Below are 26,618 nucleotides of genomic sequence, written 5' to 3'. Positions count from 1 at the left end.
GGGGGGACGAGGCTTTCTAAACGGTGGATTTTTTAGTTTGGATGCTAAAGGGAGGGAGGGAGGCACTCAGCTGGATAGAGGCGACGGGGCGGGGAGCGTACTTGAAGGAGGAGGGGAGGTGCACCCAATCTGTCCCGTCTTCCAGGATGGACTTTCCTGGGGGTCAGCGCGGGTGGCAAGTTTGGGGGACAGAGGGTCAGTCTCAGGAAGGCACAGGGTCACGAGGGAAGTTTGAAACAAAACTTCCACAGGAACCCAAGGCTCTGAGCTCCCCCAGCCCAGGCTCTTTCTTACCAAACCACTGAGACCTCCAAGCAGGATGGGAGGGGCCCCTAGGAGCTCGGGACCCCGCCTCCGCCCCGCCCGGTCAGACCAGCCAGAACCCTTTGTAGTTAAGGAGGGAGCCCAGCGACCGGGGGCCGAGCGTCAGGAGGTGGCGCCGGGGCTGAGCCGGCGCGGGGGAAGGATTCCGCAAGCTGAGCGGGCGGGACCCCAGAATACAAAGAGGCCTCAACGCGCGGCTCCCGGCCCGCCAGACATCCAGAGGCATGAATGGGGAAGGCCGGGCCAATCCGAGGCAAGATTCACAGCCGCGGGCGCAGGGGCCAATGGGATCCCCGACGAGGCAGCGAGGCGGGGACGGAGCCAATCAGCTGTGAGGACAGGGCCAGGGGGCGGATCCACGCGATGTTTCAAATCGTCTGGATGGGTGAGGAGCAGCTGTGCTCGGCGTCCGGTTAGCGTTGGGCGCTGTTGGGTGAGTGCGGGCCGGGGCGTGGTAGGGCCTCTGTTCAGAAGGGACGGGAGGTGGGGAGGGGGGACCTCCCGTTAGGACGGACACGGTATGTGGGGCTTCTGGGTATAGCCGGATGGACATTGGGGTGTCTGGTCAGCCCGCCAGAGCGCGTGGGGTCAGGGCGAACCCGTGAAAGAGCCGCTGGTCCTGCCCTGGACCAAGGGCTGAGGCTCGGTGGCGGCCGGCCAGTCCTGACTGCCTCCCTCTCCGCCTGAGGCAGATAACGGAAAGGAGGCTGGGATGAAAAGACAGCTTGTTTCAGACACTTGCAGCCCGGGACACCTTGCTGACCGGCCTTGTTCAGCCTCTACCCTCTTCTGGGCCTCGCTGACCCCTCTTCCAGGAAGCATCCTCCTTCCTGCACCCACAGTTTCCAAGTGCCCCACCCCACGGGCCCCCATCCCATCTCTTCCCCCGGTACTCAGGGTGTCTTTGAAGCCTGGGAATGGGACGGTGGGGGGACGCCTTGCTGACTTCCCTTTGATCTCCTCTCCAGGGTCTGCTGGGCAGAACAGACTCTCGGCCAGGCAGATGGCTTCTCGGTGGCCGGCCGTGGGGACCTCCATGCGTCGGAGGTCCCTACAGAGCCAGGAGCAGCTGGAGGAGAGCGAGGCCCTACAGCCTGCAGTTGGCCACGCAGACAGCTCCAGCGGGGCCCTGGACTCCCTGTGCAGACAGTTCCAAAGGAGGCTGCCCCTGAGAGCAGTCAGCCTCAACCTCAGGGCGGGCCCCTCCTGGAAACGCCTGGAAACCCCAGAGCCAGGACAGCCCGGCCTCCAGGCTGCAGCTCGCTCAGCTAAGAGCGCCCTGGGTGCCGTGTCCCAGGTAATATCGAACGTGTCCAGGTATGGAGGGCTTTCTTGATGCTGGATAATAGCTGCCCCCAAGGAGCCCCCAAGAATATAGACTCTGTGAAGACAGGGCCTTTGATTTGTTCATTGCTGTGTCCCCAGCACTCCAAATAGTTCCTGGCACGTAGCGGGTGCTCAACAGATAGCTGAATGAGTGAATGAAAGCAGTGTTGTGAGGAAACAGAGCCTCATAAGACAAGATGATAGAGCTCTATTGTGATAGGAAATTACATCCAAGGGGCTAATGGTGGGGGAACACCAAAAAGAAGCTTAGTCAGTGAAGGCTTCCCGGAGGAGGTGATTCCGTGGAATTCGCCCAGGAAAGGGGGAAGTATGAGGAGTGTACAAGGCAGGTGAAATAGTCCAGACCCAGGGCTGAGGGAGGGCAAGATGCTGAAGAGAACTGGCAGGAACTTAGTCTATGTGTGGCCGGAGGACAGCGAGCAACGTGGGACGTGAGAGGGGGTTCGGTGTGCCGAACATGTTTAGATGCTCCCAAGAGCGATTGGGAGCCCTGGGAACCAGTGGGAAGAATTTGCACCATGGTGGAGATTGGGTCCGATTAGCATCTTAGAACTTGTTCTTTAGCTACTTGATGAAAAGGGGGTTAGAAGAAGATTCGCCTCTGAGGGGGGTCTGGGGGTCTGGCCTTGCAGAGGAGTGAGCAACTCCAAGAACTGCTCAGAAGGTAGCTTTGAGAGGATCTGGTATCAGATGAGAGGTGTGGGCAGGAAGAGGCCATGTGTGCTGGGGGTGACGGGTCCCTGGGCCTCCCAAGTGGCTGTGTCTCCAAACCTAGAGCTGGAGGTGTGGGGAGGCGTCACCTAGGAAGGACAGGAGCTGTGAGAGTGGACAGGCCTCCAAGGAGAGAACTGGGGGTGCGCAGGGCATCTCCTTGCTGTCTGAGTGGGAATCTGAAGGTTTGGGAGAGGGAAGCATTTCTGGACCCTTTGAGGAGAAGTCTCTGAGCCAAATGTCAGTCCCTGAGAAGGGTCTCTGTGCAACAGTGTGGACGGTAGATTAGAGTGAGGGAGACCAGAAGCCGGGAGAGAAATTACTTCACGGTATCCTGTGGGTAGGCCTGGTCTCCTCTGGGCCTCCCCTTTGAGTCTGGGTCAGTCTGTCCCGAAAGAGGGTTTGGACTTAGACCAAACGCAGACTCCATGAGCCAGCGTGGTTCTGCTGCTGACCACGCACTCACCCCCGGGGGCCCTGAGCTGGGTCCTTGCCGTGGACCCATTCCACGTGGACTCATCTGCAACCCTCACCCTGAGACTAAAAGCTGCCTGGATTTGTAGGACCAGCTGGTGGGCCGAAGTGTTGGGGGTATGGCCTGGGGACTCGGGGGTAGCTCACTCTTGGCTTGTCCGTGCTGACCTTTCCGTGTACCTGTCGCAGAGAATCCAGGAGTCCTGCCAAAGTGGCACCAAGTGGCTGGTGGAAACCCAGGTGAAAGCCAGGAGGAGGAAGAGAGGGGCACAGAAGGGCAGCGGCCCCCCCGCTCGCAGCCTGAGCCAGAGGAGCGCCCGGCTATCAGTGGCTGCCCCTGCCCGCCCAGCCCTGGACCCCCGCGAGAGGGAGCAGCACCGCCTCTCCACCCCGATGGGCCCGCATGCCCACCCTCGGCGGCGGTCCAGGAGGGAGGCTGCCTTCCGGAGCCCCTACTCCTCAGCAGAGCCCCTCTGCTCCCCCAGGTACGTGCGGTAGTGTCTGCCCCGCAAACACTAACTGGGCCCTGGGGGCTGCTGAGCCCCTCCTGGGGCTACCTGGAGCCAGGGACACCCTGAGCGGAGTCACATCCGTGCTGTGGCCCAGCTCTGCGCCCTGCAAGTGGGGGATCTGGGGAGGTCCTTCAGGGCCTTAGTTTCCCCGTCTGCCAAAGGAAGAGACGAGCTTAACTCTGGGAGGATCACAGTCGCCCGAGCCTCCGGGGAGCCCAAAAGCAAGTTCTGAAGCCATCCGGAGGGCTGAGGCTCACCTGTCTACAAGATCACGTGCCCTTGACCTTGTGGGCCTTGATCCAGCTTTTCTCTGCCATCTGCTCCAAGCTGCTCTGATGTCACTTCCTGGAATGGGGGTCTGCGGTGACACGTTCCCAGCCCGTGTGGGTCATCTGGGCCCATACACCAGGCCAGGTGCTGGATGGGAAGGGCTCCTGTCACAGGTTTCCAACTAGTGACTGATACGTGTGGCTTTTCCTTCCGTTCAGCGAGTCTGACAGTGACCTAGAGCCCGTGGGGGCAGGAATCCAGCATCTCCAGAAGCTGTCCCAAGATCTGGATGAGGCCATCATTGCCGAGGCGAGGTGAGCTGGCATACCACGCTTCAGAGGGACGTGGCCGGGAGGGTCCGCCTTGAGCCAGCCACTTTTTTTTAGGCAGGCTCTGGCTCTGCCCTGCTGTGTGACCCTGGTCGGCCCTCTCCCTCTCTGAGCCTCTGTCTCCTCTGCAACATGCCTTGGTCTCCTCCTTGATGAAAGACCTAGACTGGGGTGGTGGTTAAGGACATACCCTGCATGTATGTGGCCCCCTGGGCCTTGGTCCCCCACATTTGTCCATCACGTGTGGCCAGGTCCCTGGTTCCTGAAAGACCCGCCCTTCCTCTGCCACTCCCCATGGCTCCTCTCAGCCCTGCCCGCCCATGGAACTGGGGAAAGCATCCTGGCTGCTGTGAAATGCCTGGTCTGTCTGCTTAGGACACCATCCCGGGGGCAGGGCCTGGGCCTGGAGCTGCCCTAACTGGGGGCCGTTTGTACGTGGCTGTGACGGCCTCTGAGGCGGGGCCTGCCGGCTCTGACTACATGCTGAGTGGGCCACGTCCCGCCACGTTGCCAGGTCTGCTCTTGTCTAGCTCAGGCGGGGAGGGTCCCTCAAAGTCTGCGGCACCCAGTGGCATCTGTCCCTCCTGCTTTCCCACCTCTAGTGGCGACATGACTGTTTCCCTCATTCATGACTGAGGACAGCATCCTGCAGGTAATGCCCTCCTCCTAAGCAGCTTTCTCTGTGTCTTCCCCCGCCCCCTCCTCCTCCTCCTCCTCCTCCTCCTCCTGCACGAGCCCGTAGACATACTTGGAGGCATGTTAAAGAACTGAGTCTTTTCTGGAAAAAGCCACAGAGCCAATGGGCCCCACAGAGCAGAAAGGTGCAAGTCTTCTGAGCTGCTCGGAGCCGGAGCTGCTGACCTCGCTGGGCCCATCACTGATGGAGCAGAGCATACCTGGGCCCCAGGCAGCCGCAGCCGCCTTCCAGCACCTCATTTCGGGGGGCAGTCTATGGTGTCCCCGCCTCCCCTGGCTTCAGCACTGTGAGGGGCATGAAGGGAGCTCTGTCTTGCAGGAAGCAAGCCATAGCTGACCACCATGCCCGCACACCCAGGACCCGCGCCTCCCGGGAGTTCCTGGAGGACCCGGGAGCTGGCAGTGCCCCTGGGCCGCTGCCAACAAGGACCAGACTAACAAGGGCCTGCTTGTTAGCTTGGAGGCTGCTCGGGGGTCTCTGCTCTCCTGCTCCAGCCACGTCCCCACCCGCCAGCGACCACTTGCCGCAGTCTGCGACTGACTCGGGGAGACCTCGGAGAGGCGGGGGGAACTGTTCATTCTACTCCCCTTTGGGGCTTAGAAACTCATCCCACACGTGAGCTTTACAGTTGCTTCACTTGTAACGTGAAGTGCAAGCACAAGGTAATATCTGAGAGCTCTGAGCTGCGTACCCAGGAGTAGGGTCTGCAAAGAGTCATCTCCTGTGTCACCAGCGCAGTGGCTCTTGGGAACCCAGATTCTAGCCCTGCTGCCCACAGCAGAGCCCCGGAAGAAGGGATGGGAGAGAGTTCCAGGCCCCAAGACCCTGAGTCCACAGGTACCTATTTACATTCTCAGCACAGGGCACCGTGGGCGTTCAGGGAGAGGTAGCCCCGTTCAATAGCAATTTCTGCCCTTTGTAAATTATTTAAGAAATCTGCTTTGTCATTTTATTCGAAACAAACCAGTGTATGACTTTCCTAGATAACACTGCTTTTTCATAATAAAGACACTCTTTCTGTATCTGACATCTCTTCGTTGTCACCCTACCCCCTGCACCGCTCTGAGCAACAGGTCTGTGGTCTAGGGCCCGGCTTTGTCCCCCTCATCCACCCCGACTCCAAGCCAGCCTGCCCCCAGCTCAGGCAGGACATGAGCAACGGGAAAGGTCTCTCGGCTTAGTTCAGAGCAAAGCACATTTTAAAGGCAAATAAGGTTTTTATTTAAGTGACAACATTTGAGAGTTAAAAACCAACTCACATCAAAATCAAGACCAGTTGTAAAAATCTTTTAACTCCGTAAGCTGTTTTTTTCTTGTTAGAAATCTGATATTTTACATTTTCTTTTCTAACGGATTTTGTACAAGGCAGCCATGAGAAATAGAATAAACCTTTTTCACCACAGAACCGTCCACCACAAATAATACTGAGAGTTACATACTTAGGAACAGTCAGACGGACAAGATCAGACCGGCTGCCACCGCCGAGTAAACAAACAGAAAAGGACAGCGGGGTCCGAGGGTGGGAGTCCCTGCGAGCGAGCCACCCTACCGTCCCACCCCTCCTTGGTGTCACCTGCCTCTCCTTGTGCCAGTGAGGGTGGCGGTCAAATTCCTGATTTTTTTTCCCATCCACCCTGTTGATTTCTCAGCAAGGAGACAAGGACCCAGGCCAGGCCTCGCTGCTTGGACTTAACCCTACTTAGGACGGGGGGTGGGAGGGGAGGTTTCTTTTGGCTGAGCCAAAGAGAATAGGTTTCCAGAGCACTGGGCACCCAAACCCCCGGGGATTCGGCAGGAAAGTTGGTTATTTAAGGCGGGGTCAAGCTGAGGCTCCGCAGGCAGGGTTCCCCTCCCGGGCAGGGCTGCACCTGGGCTGGGTGGGCGAGTGTCCCCCACAAAACCGGCGCCACCTCGGGACCCATTTCCACCTGCCTCGGGGTCCGCCTTTCATTTAACAATTGGCGCCACGTTTTGTTGGCAGGGCACTTCCGGGGCGTGGGTCTGGGCTCCAAAGCCGTCAAAGTACAGTTTAAAACCAATGAGATCCAGCCTCCCCTCTTTCAGGGAGCCCACCCCACCCCAGTAATGTCTGGAATCCTGGGGTTCAAATATGTTGGTTTTCTGTGGCCCAGCACCCAGACTGGAGGGCCCTTTTTCCAAATGCATGAGTCTTACATTAAAAAAAAAAAAAAAAAAAAGGTATCTGTTGCGGAGCCTAAGAGAGGAGTTGAGATCTTTAGAAAAATGCCGTGAGGCCGGAAGAGCAGGCCCTGGCTACAGATGCACCCTGAACCCCCAACAGGGCGAAGGCAGGGGAGGCTGCGGGCAGGCCCTCCGTCGGGACAGCCGCCCCCCACCCCAAACTAGGAAGAACAAACATGCCACGCAGGGAACAAGGAGCTTTGGTCAGGTGGGAAGATCTGTCTTCCAGCTCCTGGGGAGCAGGCACACCGGGAGCTGGACGGATTCTCTAGAAAACAGCCAGACTGGGGGTCACAGAACTGCTCCAGGAGAGGCAGTGGCACCGCCTCCAGAGAACGACACAAGGTGGTTCTTTGTTTTCCTCCAACTTAACTGGAAGGACAAAATCAAACAAACCACTAGCAGAGAAAGTGCACGTTGGTTACAGAGTTGCCGTGAAGGCAGTACTGAAACAAGTCGAGTCTGATCTCTATACAGAGCTCCAAGTACACACGTTCACACACACCGACCGACGCTCCCAGAACGCTGTGTTCACCACATCTCACTGTACACCTTCAGCATCTGAGGTGCAAGTCGTCAGAGCCCCAAACCGGAGCTCCAGGAGGGAAGGGGTGCGGGCCCTCCTGCTGGGGCCCGCGTCCCGGCTCCGATCCCCACACGCACAAACCCTGCTCCCGCGGACTCCAAATTCCTCAGGGTCACTGCCCTCTCCTGCTCCCAGCCTGGGGTTCTCAGAAAAAAGGGCAGAGGGGCTCTAGCTGGGGGAGAAGTATCTCACGCTAATTATTTCATCACTTGAGAGCAACACATCAGTGGCTTCTGCAAAAAGGAGATGGAATTTCAGAGAAGCGGACCAACTCCGCCCGAGTTTAATTCAGCGTCTGTTTTGGAAAGGAGGGGAAGGATTGGAGTTGAGGTGGCTATGCCATATGAGCTGGTGCTCGACGGAGAGCCAAGAAGGATGAAGTGTTAAAGGAGGGATGGGCCCGCTGCGAACCACCAGGAGGCAGGACCAGAGAGGAAGCTGGGGGTGGTCACCCCTCCCCAGCAGACTTGCCAGCAGCTCTGGGCGCAGATGCGGCGCTGGAAGTGGAGCGGGAGCTGGCAGGCTGGAGAAGACACAGTTCCAGTGGAGAGCAGGGGTGGGGGCTGGGAGCCCGGAGCCGTCCAGCCCCAGCGGCGCATCGAGTTTACCGGGTGATTCACAACAGCGGTGCCAGCTGCCCCCACCAGCAGCCGCCACTGGGGAGGACACTGGCCACATGGGACCTGCAAGAGGTAGACAGCAGAAGCGGCACTGAGCTGACACGGGTGCCCGCTGGGTATACAGACGTCTGGGCCTGGGCAGCCCGGCCCGTGACACAGAACCTCGGCTGCAAGAGCTGGATCAGCCTCAGTGACAGCCCGAAGGGCTCAGAGGCAGCCCGGGTAGGCCAACACAGCAGGTGTGGGTCTGGGCCAGGGAGCGGGGGAAGTGCAGGAGACCAACGCCTGGGCCAGGGGCTCAGCAGGAGGAAGGCCTGGGCAGAATTTGAGGGGCCCCAGGAGAGCCAAGCCCTGCCAACCTCAGGGGATGACCCAAGAGGAGGTTATGGGCACCAAACCAAGCTGAGTGGCAGGGGGAAGGGAAGAGAACACAACAGTTTGAGCCAAAATTACATGAACCCCCGGAGCTCTGGGACCTCAGCTGTTATGCCTTCCTGGAGCCAAAGGGAGAAATTGCTCTGAGCAGAGCTGGGGAGGGGGAGCCCGACCAGTGCCCTTTGGGGAATGTCTCTGTCCCTGGGACACCAGGTTTGGACATCAGTGCAAAGCAAACCTCTCTATGGAGTAGGGACCCCTTCCCAGCAACCCCACAGAGGGGCTTCCTTTGAAGTGGGGGTGCAACGGCGGCTCCCTCCCACCCCCCCTCTCTGCCCCAGCCCCTCTCTTAGTCTGCAAGGAAGGTATAGATCATTGGGCACTCTGAGGGGCTCTTAGGCCTGAAAAGCCTCAGAAGGCAGAAGTGCAGGACAGCCTAGGAGTCAAAATCTCCCACCAATCTCAGCTGGGGAGACACCTCCAATTACAGAAGGAAGGCAGGGCCCAGAGAGGGCAAGCAACAGGCTCAAGGGCTCACAGCCAGCTCAGCTAGGCCAGAACCCAGGGCCACAGCCTCACAGGGGAGGGCACCAGGCAGGACTCCGGGAAGAGGCATAACTGTCCTCAAGGGCCACGGGAGAAAGGTGAGGATACGGAGGACAAGAAAGAGGGGACAGCTGCAGGAGGACAGACCGTCAGCACCAGACCCCGCCCCCCAAGGGCCGTGGGCAAACGACTCAAACATGGGATGAGCCCAGGGGACATCCTCTCACTCCCAGAACGTGGCCACTTTGCCACGGGAGAGCCAGGCCCAAGATGGTGACCCGGGACGTCACACGGAGGGCGGGCACAAATGCCACGTGACCCTCCAGCAGGCAGCCAAGAAGCTGTACCTGCCAGCGGCTGTTGGTCCCTGGTCTGGGGGCTCCTCCCGTTAGGGCCTGCCTAGCATCGCTGCGGAAGCCTCAGGAACTCAGAAAGATGGTCGACTTTGTCAAACACTCCGGCTCCGGGCAGGCCTGCCCCCGGGATTACACAAACATCCACCCTCGCTGGGGCTTGCGTTGCAGGCGTGGGGGAGCCGCAGCGACTGCACTGAGACCCCTGGATCTCACCCCTTCGCAGCCCAGGGAGCCCCCCAAGGCCAGGCAGGGTCCTGCCCCCCTCGCTGGTCGGACACTGCTGGACAGACACGGGAGGGAAAAAGCAGGAAAAGGCCTGTGTCTGCCGGGGAGAAGGCAGCCCACCGGGGCCCCCCTGCTCCGCGCACAGCCTGGCCCTCAGGGCACCGACTCGAACTTGGGGGGCCCGCGCGCCCAGCTGAGCGCGGACAGGGGCCGCTCGTGGTCCTTGTCGGACTCGGGCTGGCTCTGGGCCCGCTCGGGCTTGGGGTTGGCAGGCGGGTCGGGCTGCTGCACCGACATGGTCCGGCGCAGGTGGTTGCGCTTCCGCAGGAACTCGGGCTGCGCGTGGAGGCCGAAGCTGCCCTTGCGCAGGATCATCCGCGAGCTGTTCTTCTTGGGGCGCGAGCGGTGGCCGGCCTCCAGCGCGGCCAAGTGCGCGGCGTAGCCCTCGCTCAGGAACTGCGGAGGGGACGGGCGTCAGGCCAGAGGGGCAGGCGGGCCGTGGTCCTGCCCTTCCCCACACCCCAACACCGCCCTCTCCCCGGAACACCCAGCTGCCCCGGGGACCTGGGGAGCTCACGACCGGTCAAGGCTCCCCGCCCGGCTCTGGGCAACTGAGCGCTTCTGTCTGTACCCGCGGGTCACGCCAGAGTTCCCTGGATTCCTGACGGGGTGAAGCTCCCATCCTTGTCACTTTCACTAAAATCCCCCAAAGGTAAGTCTCTCTCTCCCCTCCTCCAGCTTCTACCGCATGGAACCTCGTTATTTTCTGGCCTCCGCAGCTGCCCTTCTTGCCAATCCCTCTCCCTAGGTCCTCAGAACCTTTGCTACTCAAAGTGTGGGCCGCGGATCAACAGCATCAGCACGACCTGGACCCTTGACGGGTAGAATGTCAGGCCCCAGCCCAGGCCTAGGAATCCGAATCTGCATTGAAACGAGGCCCCCAGGTGATCTGTGTGCACCTTAGAGTTGACAAGCCCTGCTCTAACGGTCCCCACTCTGAGGTCCCACCATCTCTGCCCCTCCACCTGCTGGTCACTTTCAGGCACCTCCCACTCAATGTGGCCCAAAGAGATCATCGCCTTCCATTCAGTCGCCTGCTTTTCAATCCCAGTAATGGTACCACCTACCCGGTCACCCAGGTCAGAAACCGGGCGCCATCCTTGACTTTCCCTTTCTCTCGACCCATGCGTCTGATCCCTTCGTTACCAAATCTAATCCATCCTGCCTTAGAAGTGCCTCTCAGACCCTTGGCCTTCTCTGTCCTGCCACGGCCCTGCCACAGCTTCCCTCCTCTCTCCCCTTCCTCTAATCCGCCTTCCACCTGCAGCCTGACGGATCTCTCTGAATCACAAACTCACTGGAGAGCCGTAGAGTCCCAGCTTGGCAAGACACACAGGCCATCCAGGACCCGCTGCTCCAGCCCCCTCTCCCCTTCCCTCGCACATCACACTCAGCCAAGCTGAGTCACTTGCAGTTCCCATAATATACATGTGCTCTGCCGTCTCCTGACCTTTGCTTTTGCTGCTGCCTCTGTCACAAAGGCTCCTCCAACCTCAGGCCCTTCCTGGACAATTCCTTCAAACTCCCAAAAACCAGCCTTGTCCCTGAGTCCGGCTTAGCTGCTCCTCTCTGGGACCCCACAGTTCTCTGCGCTCCCTGTCATTCACTGGAGCTCCTGCCACACTGCACTGTCATTGTCTGCTCATTTTTCCATCTCCCCCACTAGACTGGATGACATGACATCCGATTCCACCGTGGATCTCCCCTGCACCCAGCGCAGGGCCTGGCCCAAAGCAGGCACCCAGTCGTGTGTGTTGAATGAAGGAAGGAAGGAAGGAAGGAAGGAAGGGAGGAAGAAAGGAAGGAAGGAAGGAAGGAAGGAACAAACAAATGACTGAACGAGCAAACCATGGAATAAACCTCCTCCTCCCCTCTCCCCTTTTGTTGGTTCCACCCCCTCACCCCCCAACCCCCAGCCCCACCTCTACCCACCTGGCACTGGGTTTGATACTTCTTGGTGGGCCGGCCCACAATGAAGATCTGGGAAGGTGGCAGGCCTAGCACGCTGTAGACGGAGATGTCCTTCGTGGAGCCATAGGCCGCGCTGATTTTGATGAAGCACTGAAACACAGGGCAGCTGATGGAGGGAGAGGGGCCCAGCGCATCCCCACAAAGGATTCCTAGATGCCCCCCCAGGGAGCACTGCTGGGGGACCCTTTATCTGCACACTGATAGACTCCAAGTCATGGATGGGTCCACCCTGCATCAGGAACCACCCCCTGCAGTGGCCTCCCCTCCTGCCCCACCCCCTGCACCGAAAGTCTGATACGGGCTCCACCTGTGAATCACAGCCCCGCCATTTGCTGACCCCACGTGAGGAACACGATCCGTAGGTTACGAACAGTGGGGCAAAGTGCTCCTCTGTGGACGGGAACTTGAGTGCCAAGTTGACACAATCCAGGGCCAGGACTGGAGGCTGGTTCTGTCCTGACAATTCTGCCCTCTGGTTCTCCTGCCTGTCCGTGCCTTTCTCTCCATTCCGTGACTACCACCTGGATTCTGGTCTTTCTGTCTCTTGCTTGGGCAGCAGCCTTCCAACTGGCCTTCCTGCCCCTCGTTTCTCCCGCCAATCTGTTCTCCATACAGCTGCCAAAACGATCTTTCTACCACGCAAATTAGACACTGCCACTCCCCTGCCTTAAGCTTTTCCATGGCTCACCATCACCCTCAGCAGAGAGTCCATGGTCTTGCCCAGTTTCTAAGGTTTTCACGGCCTGCCCAGCCCAGGCCCCTGATCACTTCTGGGACCTCAGCTCCCACCTGACCTGAATCTGATCCAGCACATACCCCCATCCTGAATACCTGCAGCTCTGAGAACATCCCAGGCTCTTTCCTACCTCAGTGCCTTTGCACATGCTGTTTCTTTGGCCACAGGACAAACTCATACTCATGCTTCAAGACTCAGCTCAAAAGTTACCACCTCCTAGAAGCCTTCCCTGGCCTCTCCAGACAAAGCTAGGTCCTTTCTCCTCTATTTTCCCAAAGGGTCTTTTCTAATCACCCACTAGTAAACTGTCAATTTCCATGTTTTTCTTCCTGTAGATCAGGGATTGGCAGACTCTTTTGGTGAAAGACCAGATACTAAATATTTTAGGCTTTGCACTCTGTTGCAACTACTCAACTATTCCACTGTAGCTCAAAAGCAGCCATAAACAACCCGTAAGCAAATGAGCATGGCTGTGTTCCAGTAATACTTTATTTATGGACATGGAAATTGGAGTTTCATATAATTTTCACATGTCATGAAACCTTATTCTTCTTTCGATTTTTTTCCCCCAACCATGTAAGAGAATTAAAACCATTCTTAGCTCACAAGTCATATAAAAACCATGGGCCGGATTCAGCCCCTGGGCCATGATTTGTCAACCCCGGCTCTAGATCAGCAGTTCTCAAAATTTTGTAAGCATCAGAATCCCCTGGCAGGCTTGTTAAAATACAGATTACTGGGCCCCCTTCCCAGAGTTTCAGATTCAGTAGGTCTCCAAGGGGGGCCAGAGACTCTGCATGTCTAATGAGGTCCCAGGGAACCCAGTGCCACAGGGCTCACAGTGAAAATCACGGCTCTAGGACATCCCGAGTTCTGTTTGCCTCTGTGCATCCCCAACACCCAGGACAGGGGAGGGAACACACTAGGCACTTAAGTGTCTGTTGAAGGGATAACCAGATGCAGAGACAAGAGTTTAGGCTTTCGGGTCAGAAGATAAAGGATGAAAGGGTAACTCTGAGATCTTGGGCACATCCCTAAGCCTCACCTTTCTCACTCGCCCGTGGGGATAATAAGACACACCTCTCTGGGCAGTAAAAGGACCAGTGAGGTGCACGTGAATGTGCTTTGCAAACTGGGCATCCGCTTGGACAATCGGAGGATATGGGGTCAAGGAGGAGGCCCCCCCACCCCGGGTTGAGGGAGGAGGGGAGGGGTGAGGAGGAGGGCGGTGGAGGAAGCCCTGCCCAGCCGGGACACTCACCTCCTGCATGAGGTTGCGCAGGAAGATGGCCTTCTGCCGCAGCGGGTCGTGCACCAGCCCGTCCGAGAAGAAGATCATGCCCTGTGGGAAGTTGTGCTGGGACAGCCACGACACCACCCGCTGCTTCTGCATGTCCGGCCGCCCCGTGATGTAGAGGATCATGTAGCCCAGGTCCTGCCAGTGCCTGGCGAGATGGCATTGCAGGGTCCAGCCCCGCCCCGTGCGGGCCACCCCCTGCCCAGCAGCCCGCCCCACTCCCCACTTCCCCCTGCCCCGAGAAGCCAGACAGGCTGTTCCCAGGAGCACTAGGGGAAAACAAGGGGGCACCCCCAGTTGAGCCCCGCGGGTCCTGGCCATCTCCCCCGGATGGCCCACAGGCACCAACCACATGCCCACAACACAAATGATCCCCCCACTCCTGCCCCCTCTGCTTGGGTCCCCTTCTCCGTGATGCGCCATCATCACTCAAGTTTCTGGAGCCAGAGAGAAGCCCCTTTGATTCCTCCCTTTCCTTCGGTCTCCCCTCCTTCCTCCTCCAATCAAGGAGCCTTTGATTCTACCTGACAGGATCTTCACTCCATCCTCTCACTTTAACTCCACTTCTTAGCCTTAGCTCAGGACCCATCGCTCTCCTGGGTCACTACAAAAGCCTCCTGGGAGGCCCCTTTCCCTCCAGTGCCCCCAATTCCAAATCCAACCTGGGCCGTGCAACTTCAAGCAGGTTACTTAACGCCCCCAGGATTTCAGTTTCCCCATCTGTAAAATGGGGATAATAACAACAATTACCACCTAGGGTTTTCTGAAGGATGAAATAAATTCATCCCAAACAAGCCTGGCAGTGACTTTATTGTTATCCTTGGTACTGTTTCCATGGTGATTTCTGTAAATTGCACATCTAACCCCACTACTCCTTTGCCTAAAGCCATTCCTGGCTCCCCGGTGCCCTGAGGTCGCAAGGCCCCCCTGCACTGGTGGTCCTCCACACTCTGCCCTTGAGCATGGCAGCTCCCCAGCCACACGGAGCTGCTTTGCTGCCCCAGACAAGCCCTGTGCTCTTCTGCTGCACACCCCTGCCCTAGAGAGGCTTCGTGGCTCCATCTCCTTATGTTCCCATCCCACCATCTTTCAAGGCCACCTCCTCCAGGAAGCCTTCCCTGCTTTCCAAGCAGGATCTGCCTCTCTCTTCTCTGTGCTCTCACAGTGGGCAAGTACTCTCTGTTGACATGGAATCCTGTCTGCAAGATGTCAGATGAGCCCAGGCCTGATTGCAGGTTTTTGTGGCGCTAGCCACTGACTGGCCACCACAGATTGGAGGTTTCCAAACCTGGAAGATGCTCTGAGAGATTTGGGGAGGTTTTGTAAGAATGCACAGGCTCAGGTGTCACCTCCAGAGTTCTGGTTAATTCTGAGGAGGTACCCAGTGATCTGTGATTATAAAAAGCAGCTTCTGATGCTTAGCAAGGTTTGGAGAGCATCGCAGCGACCCCAGGAGCCCATGTGAAGAGGTGAGAGCACCAGATGGACTGCCCCCCAGAGAGAAAGGACCACAGCCTCCCCTTCCCAGGTGTGGGAGGGGGACACTGACTTCGGAGGGGCTTGGAGAAGATATAATGGGAATAAAGGATGCAGACTTATAAGGAGGAGGTCGACCCCTGAAGTGAGCAGGTCCAGGGCCTGTTTCCACAAGGCCAGTGGGCATCTTGAGGTGCACAGTCTCATAGGAGTCCTTGAGCCAGACTAGTTTTCTTTCCCCAAAGTGACCACTGCTGCTGGGGTGATGCAGGGCAGTCCCCTGACCCAGTCCCCAAGAACTCCCAGGGCCCGGGATCGGTCCCACTCTTGGTGTTCTGATCACTTGGAGTCCTGGAGTACAGTTTCTCATGCCCATGACTTGTTTTCTCCACTGGACTGTGAATTTCCTCTAACTAGGATCTCCTTCTGCATCACTGCCCAGCCTAGAGCCTGGCCCAGAGCCAGCCTCAGAAAAGAGTGGAGGGAGGGAGGCAGGGAGGGAGGGAGAGACTAAAGTGGTACCTCTCTTGCTTTTCTATTGGCAAACTCCGTTTGCACCTCTCTCAGCGGTACAATAGCCCTAGGAAGCTGTGCTTCCTGCCACACCTCCTGCCCTGTCCCAATCTGGCCTCCAACATCCAATGGCCCTAAACTTGCCCCACCTCTTCCCCACACATGGTCGTCCCTGTCCTTGTCACCTTCTTGGCCTATCAAAACCAGTTTTGTGGGGCTTCCCTGGTGGCGCAGTGGTTGAGAGTCTGCCTGCTAATGCAGGGGACACGGGTTCAAGCCCTGGTCTGGGAAGATCCCACATGCCGCGGAGCAACTGGGCCTGTGAACCACAACTACTGAGCCTGCGCGTCTGGAGCCTGTGCTCCGCAACAAGAGAGGCCGTGATAGTGAAAGGCCCGCGCACCGCGATGAAGAGTGGCCCCCGCTTGCCGCAACTAGAGAAAGCCCTCGCACGAAACGAAGACCCAACACAGCTAAATAAATAAATAAATAGAGTAGCTATTAATTAAAAAAAAAAAAAAAAAAAAAAAAAAAACCAGTTTTGTATTTTCTTCTTTTTGTCTGTCTGCATGTGCTAATATTTGTACAATGGCATGGATGGCAATATATATATATATATATATATATATATATATATCCTTCAGGAGTTGCCTCAAATGTCACCTGCCCCAGGAAGTCTGCTCTGCTTTCTCCAATCAGCTGTAATAGCTGCAATCTCTTGATTAGCACTGTGTGTTAGCCTATCTCGAAAGATGGCCTCCCAGTGAGCCATGTGTCCCAGTATTCACACCTTTATGTGGTCCCTTCCCCTTGAATCTGGGCTGACCCTGCGACTCACTTAGAACCAATAGAACGTAGTGGAAAGGACACTGAATTCCGAGGCTGGGTCCTAAGAAGGCTTGTAGCTTCCAGCTGGGTCTCTAGGAACCAGAGGAGGCCGGTCACCATGGTGGAAGTCAGCCACCAGGTACAAAGTCTGGCTTGTCTGAGACCGCCTGGCTGGCCACATGGAGCAGCCACATGGAGACAGAGAAAGAGGGACCCCAGCCGAGGAACAAGACACATGAGTTCATCATCCATCTTGAACATCTTGAACCTCCAGCTCAGTGGAGCCCTTAGATGACCCCCAGCCTGGACCACCACCTGACTGCCATTGCTGGAGAGACCCCACATGAGAAACTCCCGGCAGAACCCAGTCAACGATGTGACAGAATAATAAAGTATGATCTTCAGTTGCTAAGTATGGAGCCGTTTGCTACACAGCAACCGGTAATCAGAACACACCAATTTTATCCTGACTGGGATCTGAATGCAAGAGACCAGGCCTGATTCACTGCACAGAATGCTCAGACAGTGTTAGAATAAACAGAGGGAGGAAGATAGGGAGGGAGGGAGGGAGGGCATCCGAGTTTCTCAAGGGCCCTCAGTAAATTACTCCCGGAGGTGAAGCCAGGACTCCTGGCTCCTGGCCCAGAGACCAGTGGAATTCCTAGCGGAAACTAGAAAAACACAGCCCATATCCCCCAGGGCTGCTGGCCCCTGCCCCGGGGGGACACATCCCCTGCAGGGAGGGAGCACTCACCGGACAACGTCCACTGCCCCCGGCCGGACCTTGGGGTCGCTCCCCATGATGGACACGCTGGCCGCAAAGGAGCCGTCGATGCTGAAGACCACGCACTCCATGCCCCGGGGCAGCACCGTGAGGTAGCTCATCGCGCAGGTCTGGTCGCCCCTGAAAGGTATGGCCAGCCGTGCGCTCAAGGTCAGGTGTCAGCCTGAGGCCAAGGTCAGCCCACAGCCGGGGTCAGAGCTCAGTCGGGGCCAGGTTGAAAGAGAACCTGGGCAGCATCTCCTGATGCTACAGCTGTGACCGCATCTCATTTTCCTCTCTCCCTGCAGACAAGGACAGGGTCCAAAAGACAGTACCTCGAGGACCCCATCTTCTGGACAGGCCTGGCTGGCAGGGCCATGGAATTGGGTGAAACCACCATGAGAATGTCCCCTGGGTCTTACCTGACGACCATCTTCACGGGGTAGACGCCGACCCCCAGGCGCCGGGGCCGCGGTACACTGTACGTGATTCGGCCGCTGCTGTTGGTGATCTCCGTGTCCAAGTGCACCCAGCGGCCGGAGGAAGGCTCTGCCATCACCAGGATGTCCACCTGCAGGCAGTGAGGGGACCAGGGGAATCGCTGAAGGCCGGGGGGCTGGGGCTGGGCTTGGGAGCTCTTCTCTGCCAAGACAGCAGGGCTTGGGGTCCTGTCCGATGCTAGTTCCTGGCTCCCACCACCTTTCCTCTTTCCACTGCAGCCGCACCAGCTTCTCCGAGGCACCCGGTCCATCCCTCACTCCCGCTCTCCCTCCCTGACCTGCGTGAGCATCTCCCACCTCGTGCAGCCAGGCCTTCCGCAGCCCTCACCCCACGTGCCACGTGGTACCCAGGAGGGGATGGCCCAGCCTCTGTACCTTCTCCCCGGTCAGGGCCACCATGTCGAGGGGCCCGTACATGAACCGCCCCACCAGGACCTGGGGGCCGTCTTCGGCGGCAATCACGTCGTTGGCCCGGTGGTTGGCGGTGACATTCTGGAAGGACAGAAACCAGCTCAACCTCTGCAAGGGGACTTGACCTGGCTTTTTCCTTCCATCAGCCACAGGATCAGCTGGAGGATTGCGCACCTGCCGGATATTGCCTTCCATCCTATTAACCTCATCAGAGTTTCCGAGATGTGTCCCCATGGAATCCACGAGGGAAACAGACCCTTAGACCCTCACGTTGTCTCCAAGGGGCCCTGGGCTCCTGCAGACCAGCATTCTCCGCTCTTGATCGTCCCCATGGCCCGGAGGTAACACCAGTCCTCAGAGCCTGGCATCCTTCTAGACCCCCAGGCTGGAAACTGAGGCTCACCTTCACTTCTTCCTTCCTCATCACGGCTCACATCCAGTAGCCGTTTACCATCCGTCTTTGCTTCGTGGGCGATTTAAATGTCAAGGGTAGAGAAAACAGTGTAGGAAATCTCGTGTGGCCGGAAACCAGTCACGGCCATTCTGGTTCTGTTCTTCCCTGGCTGGATTCCCCCACCCCGCTCCAGATCATCCTGGAGCAATGCTGGACGTCGCGTCACTTGTCTGTAACTATCCCAGCATCCCCTTCCTTCTTCACGTCTGGTTTCAATTCATTCCGTAGCTCAAAGGCCTACATTGGCCCCATCTGCCCACCACTCCCAGCCTGGCTTCAAGACCCAAACCACTCTATCTTCACAGAACCACCCACATCTGTGTCTTTTCCCACACCTGGGTACCTCTCACCTGGGCTCTGCTAGTAGCATCTTAAAGGAGCCCCCTTATTCAAAAACATTCCCTGTGGCAGATCAACCGTCTTTATAAAGCACAGATCTTTTAACCCCCCGGGCCCTCGGGATGAAGTCCAAATCCTGAGCCTGGCCTCAAAACTTTGCTGGGCAGTCTTTTCAGTCCCACCTCCTGCTGCTGCCCTTCGAAGCCCCACTGGTTCTTTCAGGTCAGGCTCTGTAGAGGCCTCTGGGCCTTTGCTCACGCTGGTCCCCCCACTCTCCATGGTACCCCTGGTCCCCTGCCTCCTTCTTCCAGCCCATCCACTAAGACCTGACTCAACTTCGTCCTCTCCAGGAGGCATTGGTGGACTCCCCAGAGATGGTCTCTACCTCCGCTCAATTCCCATGGTATTTTAATTCACTTCAACAAACGTTTGCAGGCACCTCATCTGCACTGGTCCCAGAGCTGGGCTCTGGGGATGCAGAGAGGAACCAGTCATGGACCCTGACCTGGAAACCCTCAGTCAAGTGGGAGATGCAGGCCTGCTTACAAGAATACTGATAAGGGAAGAGCTCATTCATGGAAATGAACACATGGAAAGATGCCATAAAAAGGAATTAAGTACTGACACAAACCACAACGTGGGTGAACCTTGAAAAAGGTGCTCAGTGAAAGAAGCCAGACACAAAGAACCACATATTGTATGATTCCATTATATGAAATGCCCAGAACAGGCAAATCTATAAAGACAGAAAGTAGATTAGTGGTTGCTTAAGGTTAGGGGTGGGCGTAGGGGGCTGGGGGAGGGGGATGGTAGCTAAAGGGTAAGGGGTTTCTTTTGGAGGTGATGAAAATGATCTAAAATTAACCATGATGATGGTTGCACACATCTGTGAATGTACTAAGATACACTGAATTGCACATTTTAAGTGGGTGAATTGTATAAAATGTGGTTATAGCTCAATAAATATGTTTACCAAAAAAAAGAGTTGATTCGTGGATCACTGATCACCTTCTACCATTTAGGACTGTTCTTGGGGTCCATGTCTGATGTTCCCACAGGACTGGAAGTGCCCACCACAGAGGTGGCTGTGCTTGTAAATCCCTGTGCCCCACTGCTTGGCAAAGGGTCTAGGACACAGTGGGTATTGACGATCGCTTGCTGAGTAAATGAATGTATGCTTACTGAACTCCTATTCATACGTCAATACCTTGCAGAGATGATGCTTCTTCAGGGAAACGCTGCACGGCCTGCCTTGACAATCCTTCTCTTCATCTTCTTCCTAATCTGTGCCTCCCTCTATATGATGGCAAATGCCACACCAGGCTGTGAGCCCCGTGGTTGTGTGTAGGACTCTTTCGGACCCCTGTGTACATCTACAGAGGCCTGGCGTATAGCAATTGCTCCATAATTGGCATCTCCTCACCATCCCCAGTGCCCTGGACCCCCACCCGTGGTGCTCCTGTGGAGCCAGGCCACGGGGAACCAGCTCCCCCATCTCACCTACTCCCCCCACCCCTCCACTGCAGCCCTGGGGGCCTCGTCTAAGCCTGAATCCCAGCATGTATGAGCACGGAGATCTGAGGAGCAAACCAAAGCCCTTCCCCGCCGTGTGGATGCCCCAGCCCCCGGGGGCAGCCCCACCTCCCGGAGACCACAGCCTCAACCCGTAGGCACCTCCAACAAGCACGTACCCGCAGCTTGACCTGGGTCCTCTTACGAAGCCACTTCTCGCGGGGGTTGGTGGGGCTCAGTGCTGCGGGGTCCAAACCAGCGCTCTCCTTGACGTTCACGCTCTCGTAGCGCATCACCTGATCAGCGGCCCAGCAGGACTCCGGGTCAGGCCATCTGGACCCCTCTCCCTCCTCCCCATGGTGTCAGGTCCTCCCCCAGGCCTCCCCACCTCCCAGCCTGGGACCCTCAGGAGGCCGGGAGCCCCCAGCACCTACCACTCTGCCCACCTGTCCTGAGAGCTGGGGCCAGACCACTGTCTCGCAAATGCTCTGGCCTGGGAGCAGCCTCTGCTCTCGACACCCAAACCTAGCAGCCACCTGCGTCTGTACCCATTCTCTGCCTCCCCCCATTACGGCGGGTGACCCTTACCGAAGGCCGGCTGGAGCCCTGGCCCCACCCAGCGCCACCCACCTCCGCAGGGACACAGTGGAGCCAGCTCCCCTCTCACCCCGACATCGCTGGCTAGCCCCTCACTACTGCGCCATTCTCCTTGGCATCTAAATATGCCGTCATAGTGCCTCTCCCTGGGACCCCTCTCAGCAACTATCACATGCTCCCGTTCTCCCTGACAGCAGAAGTCCACAGACCACTCGCCCTGCACTGTCTCCACTGCCCCCCTGCCTTCTCCCCTCCCTCACTCCAGGCAGGCTTCCGACCCTGTGTCTCCCCTGAAGCCATTCTTTGCCAAGGCCCCGTGACCTCCATCCTGCCCAACTCAGCGGCCCCCTCCCGTCTATCCGCTCTGGTCCTCCTCCGACCTCAAGGGATGTCCTCCTCCGTTCCCTTCGGTGGCTCTTCCTCTCTCCCCAGAGGAGCTCCAGGACCCCTCCCCGAACTTCTCCATCTACAGTAACTCCCTCGGTATCTGTGATATTGTGATTTATAATAAGAAGTATATATTTGGTCTTTGTCCAATTTCTGGCACAAAGCTCCTCAAATCCTTGGAATTTCCTAAGTGAGAGGGACAAAGGTGTCTTTTGTTATGTTAATGAGGTGACTTGAACCGCATCTAAGGATGGGGCTGGTTGCCAGGAGAACCAACCTTGTGAACAGAGGGTTGGAACTTTCAGTCCCACCCCAGCCCCACATCACCACCTCCAGAGAGGGGAGAGGGGCTGGAGGGTGGAGTTCAATCACCGATGGCCAGTGATTTAATCCATCATGTCAATGGAATGAAGCCTCCACACAACCCCAAAAGGATGGGGTTTGGAGATCTTCCAGGTTGGTAAACACATGGGAATTTGGGGACAGTGGTGCCCTCAGAGAGGGCACGGAAGCTCCAGCTCTTTCCCCATACCCTGGCCTTTGCATCTCTTCCCTCTGGCTGCTCCTTTCATAAAATCCTTTTATAATTAACCCGTAATCTAGTAAATAAACTGAGTTCTGTGAGCCACTCTAGCAAATTAACTGAATCCAAGGAGAGGATCTTTGGAACCTCCATTCTATAGCCCGTGGGTCAGAAAACCCAGGTGAGGGACTTCCCTGGTGGTCCAGTGGTAGAGAATCCGCCTTCCAATGCAGAGGACGTGGGTTCAATCCCTGGTCGGGGAACTAAGATCCCACATGCTGCGGGGCAACTAAAACCCACGCGCCACAACTACTGAGCTCACACGCCTCAACAAGAGAGCCCATGTGCCGCAAACTACAGAGCCCGTGCGCCACAACTAGAGAGAGAAAAACCTGCATGCCACAACTAGAGAGAAGCCCATGCGCTGCAACGGAGAGCCCACGCGCTGCAACGAAAGGACCCACATGCCTCAATGAAGATCTCATGTGCGCCAACTAAGACCCGACGCAGCCAAAAAAAATAAAGAAAAAAATTTTTCATGATGTTTAAAAAAAAAAAGAGAGAGAGAGAGAAACCCAGGTGATGACCTGAAGATTGACATCTGATGGGGGAGGGGCGGGCAGTTGTAGGGCTGAGCCCTCAACCTGTGGGATCTGACCCTATCTCTAGGTAGATAATGTCAAAACTGAGTGAAATTATAGGACAGCCAGCTGAGGTCAGAGACTTGCTTGGTGTGGGGAAAAAACACACACATGGGAATTGGTGTGAGAAGCAGGGTAATCCATCGCTGGCTTTAAATGCCATCCAAGCTCTGATGACTCCACATTTTTATCTCCAAGCCAGCTAAGCTCCAGACTCTCCACTCACCTTCCTTCCCAACATCTAACAGGCATCTCATCTTCCCACGTCCAGACCCATGACTCAGCATCCCCTCCCACCCAGCCCCCCTCTTCCCCAGCCCTAGGGCATGGTGTCACCATAGCTAATCGAGTGGAAACCAGGATTCGAGGGACTCCCCTCCTTCCCTCGCAGCCCGAATGTCAGCAGGTCCTGTCACCACACCTCAAACCCGGCAGCTCCTCGGCACCTCCGCCACCAGCTCCCTAGCCCAAGCCGCCACCTCAAAGTTGGGGTCCCACGCTTACCTCATAGCGGGGCCTCACGCTTGCTCTCCTGCCCTCCAAACAGCAGCCACAGGACTTCCTTCTAAAATATCAGTATCTCTCCCTTGCTCAAAACCCTGCAGTGGCTTCTCATTGGACCCAGTATAAAATCTCCCTCTGACCTTGGCCGTGGAGGGTGCATGTGATCCGACCCTCACCTCCCAGCCTCTACCCCCACCAGGCTCTCCCTCAGTCATTGGCCTCTCTCTCCACCTATTTTAGAGATGAGGACCTTGAGACCCACAGGGGAACAGGCATGATGACTCCAGTCTCCAAGTTGAAACATAGGTACATTCTCCTACGTGGTGTCTATTTAATTTTCTAGAAAGTACCACGCCATTGGCCAGAAGCCAGTGTTCCTTAGGAAAACCGTTGTCTGTCCAGGTCACCCCCCCAATCGCCGCGCTTCGGTGCCTTCCCAGCGTCCAACGTGGCCCGCGAGGTCAGCCTCTTCCCCTCAGAAGGATGCGCCCTCCCGAGAAGGGACGGCAGTACCTGTCTGAGGATGAAGGCCACCACGTCCGTGGACTCCCAGTAGCTGGCGTGGAAGAGGTGCGGCAGGGCCACGGCGGGGAAGGCGGTGAGGACGTCGGGGCAGTACAGGGCGTAGTCGATGCGCTTGCTGCCCCACCACTTGGCTGTGACTGCGGCTCCAAGAGGGAGGCAAGGTCAGAGCGGCCTGCCCGGGGCTTTGACCCAAGGGGCAGCGTGGGACCCCGGGGCCCGGATCCAGGGGTGGATGTGCCACTCGGGGCACAAGTTGGGGGCCAGAGCGCTCGGCTCAGAATGAGCTCTGGGAAATGTGCCGCTCCCCCTCCACCTTCGACCACCGCCAGCCCCATCGCATACCCACCCCTCCCCCAGGACGTGTACTGCAAACTGGTCGCCGGGATGGGGGCCTGACCCACGGAGACGGGCACAGACTCAACCCAGGGCCGTTGGTCACAGGGACTCCCAGGGGGAAAACTGAACGTTCGGATTAAGTCGAGGCCTGGCAAGGTCACGGCTCAGTCCACGGTCAGAGGTCAGGGCCCCTGTCCAGGGTCAGAGGTCACAGTTCTCTCTGAGGTCAGAGCTCGGTCTGGATTCCCTTTTCCCCTCCTCCCCCGCCCTCAGCAGCCCCGGCAGTGGGCCAGCGGCCACCCGGAGGAGGGTTCCCCCTCCCGCGGATCCAGGCAGGGCCCGGGAGACCCTCACTCACTGCGGGAGGTGCCCACGGGGGCCAGGCTGTCCGAGGACTCCGAGCTCTCACTGTGGGAGCTGCCCTGGCTTATCCTCCGCCCCGGGCGCTGGGACCTCGGGGCCTGAGGGGGTGAGGCAGGCGCCTCCAGGAGCGGCGGGCTGCCCCGGGAGCTGCCCTCCAGGAAGAGGGAGCTGTGGGCGTGCAGGGCGTCAGCTGGAGGGGGAATTTCACAGTCAAGGCCGAGTGGTGGGCCTCAGATGAAGCTGCCCGTGTGCGCCAGCCCCGTGCTGGGCGGGAGGCTGGGCGCCCAGGGAGGAGCCAGGCCGGCCTGCTGCCTCACCCGCCCAACGGGCGGCCCGCACCTCTTGCCCCAGGGCCTGACGGGACCCCCTCACCATAGCATGCAGTCAGATTTCACCTCCTCCAAGCCATGGGTTAGGCAGGCACGAGTCAGGGTCCCAGCCATCACGTCCAGGCCCGGTAGAGCTGCCGAGGGCGCGTCTGGGACACTGCCCCAGAAGCACCAGCTGAGGTCACAGGTGGCACATCACCGTGTGCTCTTGTATCAGACCCCTCCCTGGGCCACAGAGGATTGTGGCTGAGCTTGGAAATGAAGGGGGCCTCCAGCCTGGGAGCGAGGGCGCCCCCTGGGGGCAGGGGGATGCCCTGAGCAGAGAGTGACACATTTTAAGATGTGGGAAGGTTTTAGAGCCCCTTCTATCTACGGAAACGCCTGACAAAAGAGGACTTTGGAAATTAAGTTTCCTTTGAAATGGGGGCGAGGGGGGTAAATTGGATTTTAATCCTGAACGAGCCACGTGCACAGCAACCCCCGCCCCCAATCTAGCCCAAATCTCTGAACAGGCTTGGCTAAACTTCCTGAACTGTGGTACGGAGCCAAGGCTCTGATCTCCGAGCCCCTGACTGTCCAATAGAGGCCTCGCCTTGACCTCACCCCAGTCCATGCCTGGCTCACCCCACTTAAGCCCTGGAGGCCACTGGCCCTCCCCCAAACCCACCTGCCCTTTCTCCTGCTGTTCCCTCCACCCAGCAGTTCTCTCCAACCCCCATCCTCCAGCTCTTCTCCACCTGTCCAAATGCCTTGGTTGAAGGCCCCCTCTTCCATGAAGCCCTCCAGGGTGACCCACTCCCTGCCCTGCCCCTCCAGAGTCCAGGCTGGGCTCTAGGAATAGCACTCAGCATGGATCCCCGGACTTGCAATCAGGTCTGACAACTCAAGTATTATGCTGGTCCTGGCCATGGGAGCTGGTCACGGGGCAGAGCCCAAAGATGCCTCCTGCAGAACAGGTGCTCACACAGGTGGGCTGTTCGGAAGGCAGGTGAGTCAGCTGTCTTCCTGTCCCCCCCGCACAGAGCACAGAGACCTTGTTCAGGTGAGTCTAGTCACTCTGACAGCTGACTAGCCTGGAGGGGCTGGACCAGAGAGGGTGGCCCTGGGGCGCCTCCTAGCTGGGGCCCAGCCTCCGGCTCAGCACACTCTTACACTCCCGAGGGCCTACCAAGGAGGAGGGACTGTCCGTCACCCAGCGGGAACCTCTGGTAGCGGGGCACGCTGACGGGCGACACCAGGTGGAACTTGGGCTCCAGCAGTGGTTCAAGCCGGGAGGCAGAGGGGTCTGCGCAGTGGAAAAAGCTGTAGACCTGACTGCAGGCAGGACGTACCTGGAAACCTGGGTGGGGGTGGGGAGTGGGAGGATACATGAGGGAAGCCCCTTGAGCACCTGCTCCCTTGGCCCTAGGAGGCTCCCTTGACTGCAGCTTTGAGTAGCCTACTCCTCTGCTCAAGAACCTGCCATGGCTCCCTGCTACCAACAGGATCAAAGCCATTAGGTTCAGCTTGGCCTTCAATGCCTTGCCAACCTGCCCCACCTAGAAGCACCGCTGTAGGCGCCCAACACTACAGCCATGGTGGACGTCGGTGACCCCAGCCAGGCTTGCTGCTTTCCTTTCTCTGTGCTTCTGCTCAAGCTGCCCCTCCTCCTAGCAGGACGCCCTCCACTATTTCCACTGGTCAAACTCCTTTAAATTCTTCTAGCTGTCACTTAGTTGCTCCCTGATCTATGAAGCGGACCTAGGATCTTTCAGTCAGGATCAGCACCCCTTCCTTCAGCTCGCTCAATTCCCAGGTCCAGTAGTAAGTAGACTTCTTAGTTTGCCAGAGCTGACAGAACACTTCTCCCATTGACCAGCAGGTGTCTCCACTGAGGCTTCAGCTCATCAACGTGCCTCCCTGTCCCTCACAGGGGACTGGACGGTCCAGCATACAGGGAGCCCTAGGTTTCCTCAGCAACGTCAAGGGTGGCCGTGGGA

The 26,618-nt window shown here is 57.7% G+C and overlaps 2 protein-coding genes across 4 annotated transcripts in view; one reads left to right on the top strand and one right to left on the bottom strand.

Moving 5' to 3' along the window:
* The first annotated feature begins 622 nt into the window (after window positions 1–622).
* On the top strand, window positions 623–5,669 carry PIMREG (PICALM interacting mitotic regulator). 3 transcript variants are annotated; one of them, XM_036835515.1, is made up of 6 exons: window positions 623–757; window positions 1,293–1,621; window positions 3,046–3,341; window positions 3,857–3,952; window positions 4,570–4,619; window positions 5,022–5,669. In XM_036835515.1, exons 2-5 carry the CDS (start codon window positions 1,328–1,330, stop codon window positions 4,601–4,603), a joined length of 720 nt encoding a protein of 239 aa, XP_036691410.1. In that variant the 5' UTR covers window positions 623–757; window positions 1,293–1,327; the 3' UTR covers window positions 4,604–4,619; window positions 5,022–5,669. The 3 variants fall into 3 exon arrangements, with proteins under 3 accessions (XP_036691410.1, XP_036691408.1, XP_036691409.1); XM_036835513.1 differs by having other exon boundaries at window positions 4,983–5,669; XM_036835514.1 differs by having other exon boundaries at window positions 4,756–5,669.
* Window positions 5,670–6,860: 1,191 nt separating this feature from the next.
* PITPNM3 (PITPNM family member 3) overlaps window positions 6,861–26,618 on the bottom strand; it is an 89,370-nt gene continuing 69,612 nt past the window's right edge. The window contains exons 11-20 of the mRNA XM_036838148.1: window positions 25,808–25,978; window positions 24,306–24,500; window positions 23,600–23,748; window positions 20,614–20,730; window positions 18,094–18,210; window positions 17,641–17,789; window positions 17,210–17,359; window positions 13,603–13,786; window positions 11,567–11,695; window positions 6,861–10,030 (exon numbers count right to left, since the gene is read on the bottom strand). Coding sequence (XP_036694043.1) covers window positions 9,728–10,030; window positions 11,567–11,695; window positions 13,603–13,786; window positions 17,210–17,359; window positions 17,641–17,789; window positions 18,094–18,210; window positions 20,614–20,730; window positions 23,600–23,748; window positions 24,306–24,500; window positions 25,808–25,978 — 1,664 coding nt within the window. The 3' untranslated portion in view covers window positions 6,861–9,727. The remainder of the gene's footprint in view (window positions 10,031–11,566; window positions 11,696–13,602; window positions 13,787–17,209; window positions 17,360–17,640; window positions 17,790–18,093; window positions 18,211–20,613; window positions 20,731–23,599; window positions 23,749–24,305; window positions 24,501–25,807; window positions 25,979–26,618) is intronic.

This window comes from Balaenoptera musculus, chromosome 20, assembly GCF_009873245.2.
Source record: "Balaenoptera musculus isolate JJ_BM4_2016_0621 chromosome 20, mBalMus1.pri.v3, whole genome shotgun sequence".
NCBI classification, from domain to species: Eukaryota; Metazoa; Chordata; class Mammalia; order Artiodactyla; family Balaenopteridae; genus Balaenoptera; species Balaenoptera musculus.
This window is presented reverse-complemented; position numbering and strand designations above follow the sequence as displayed.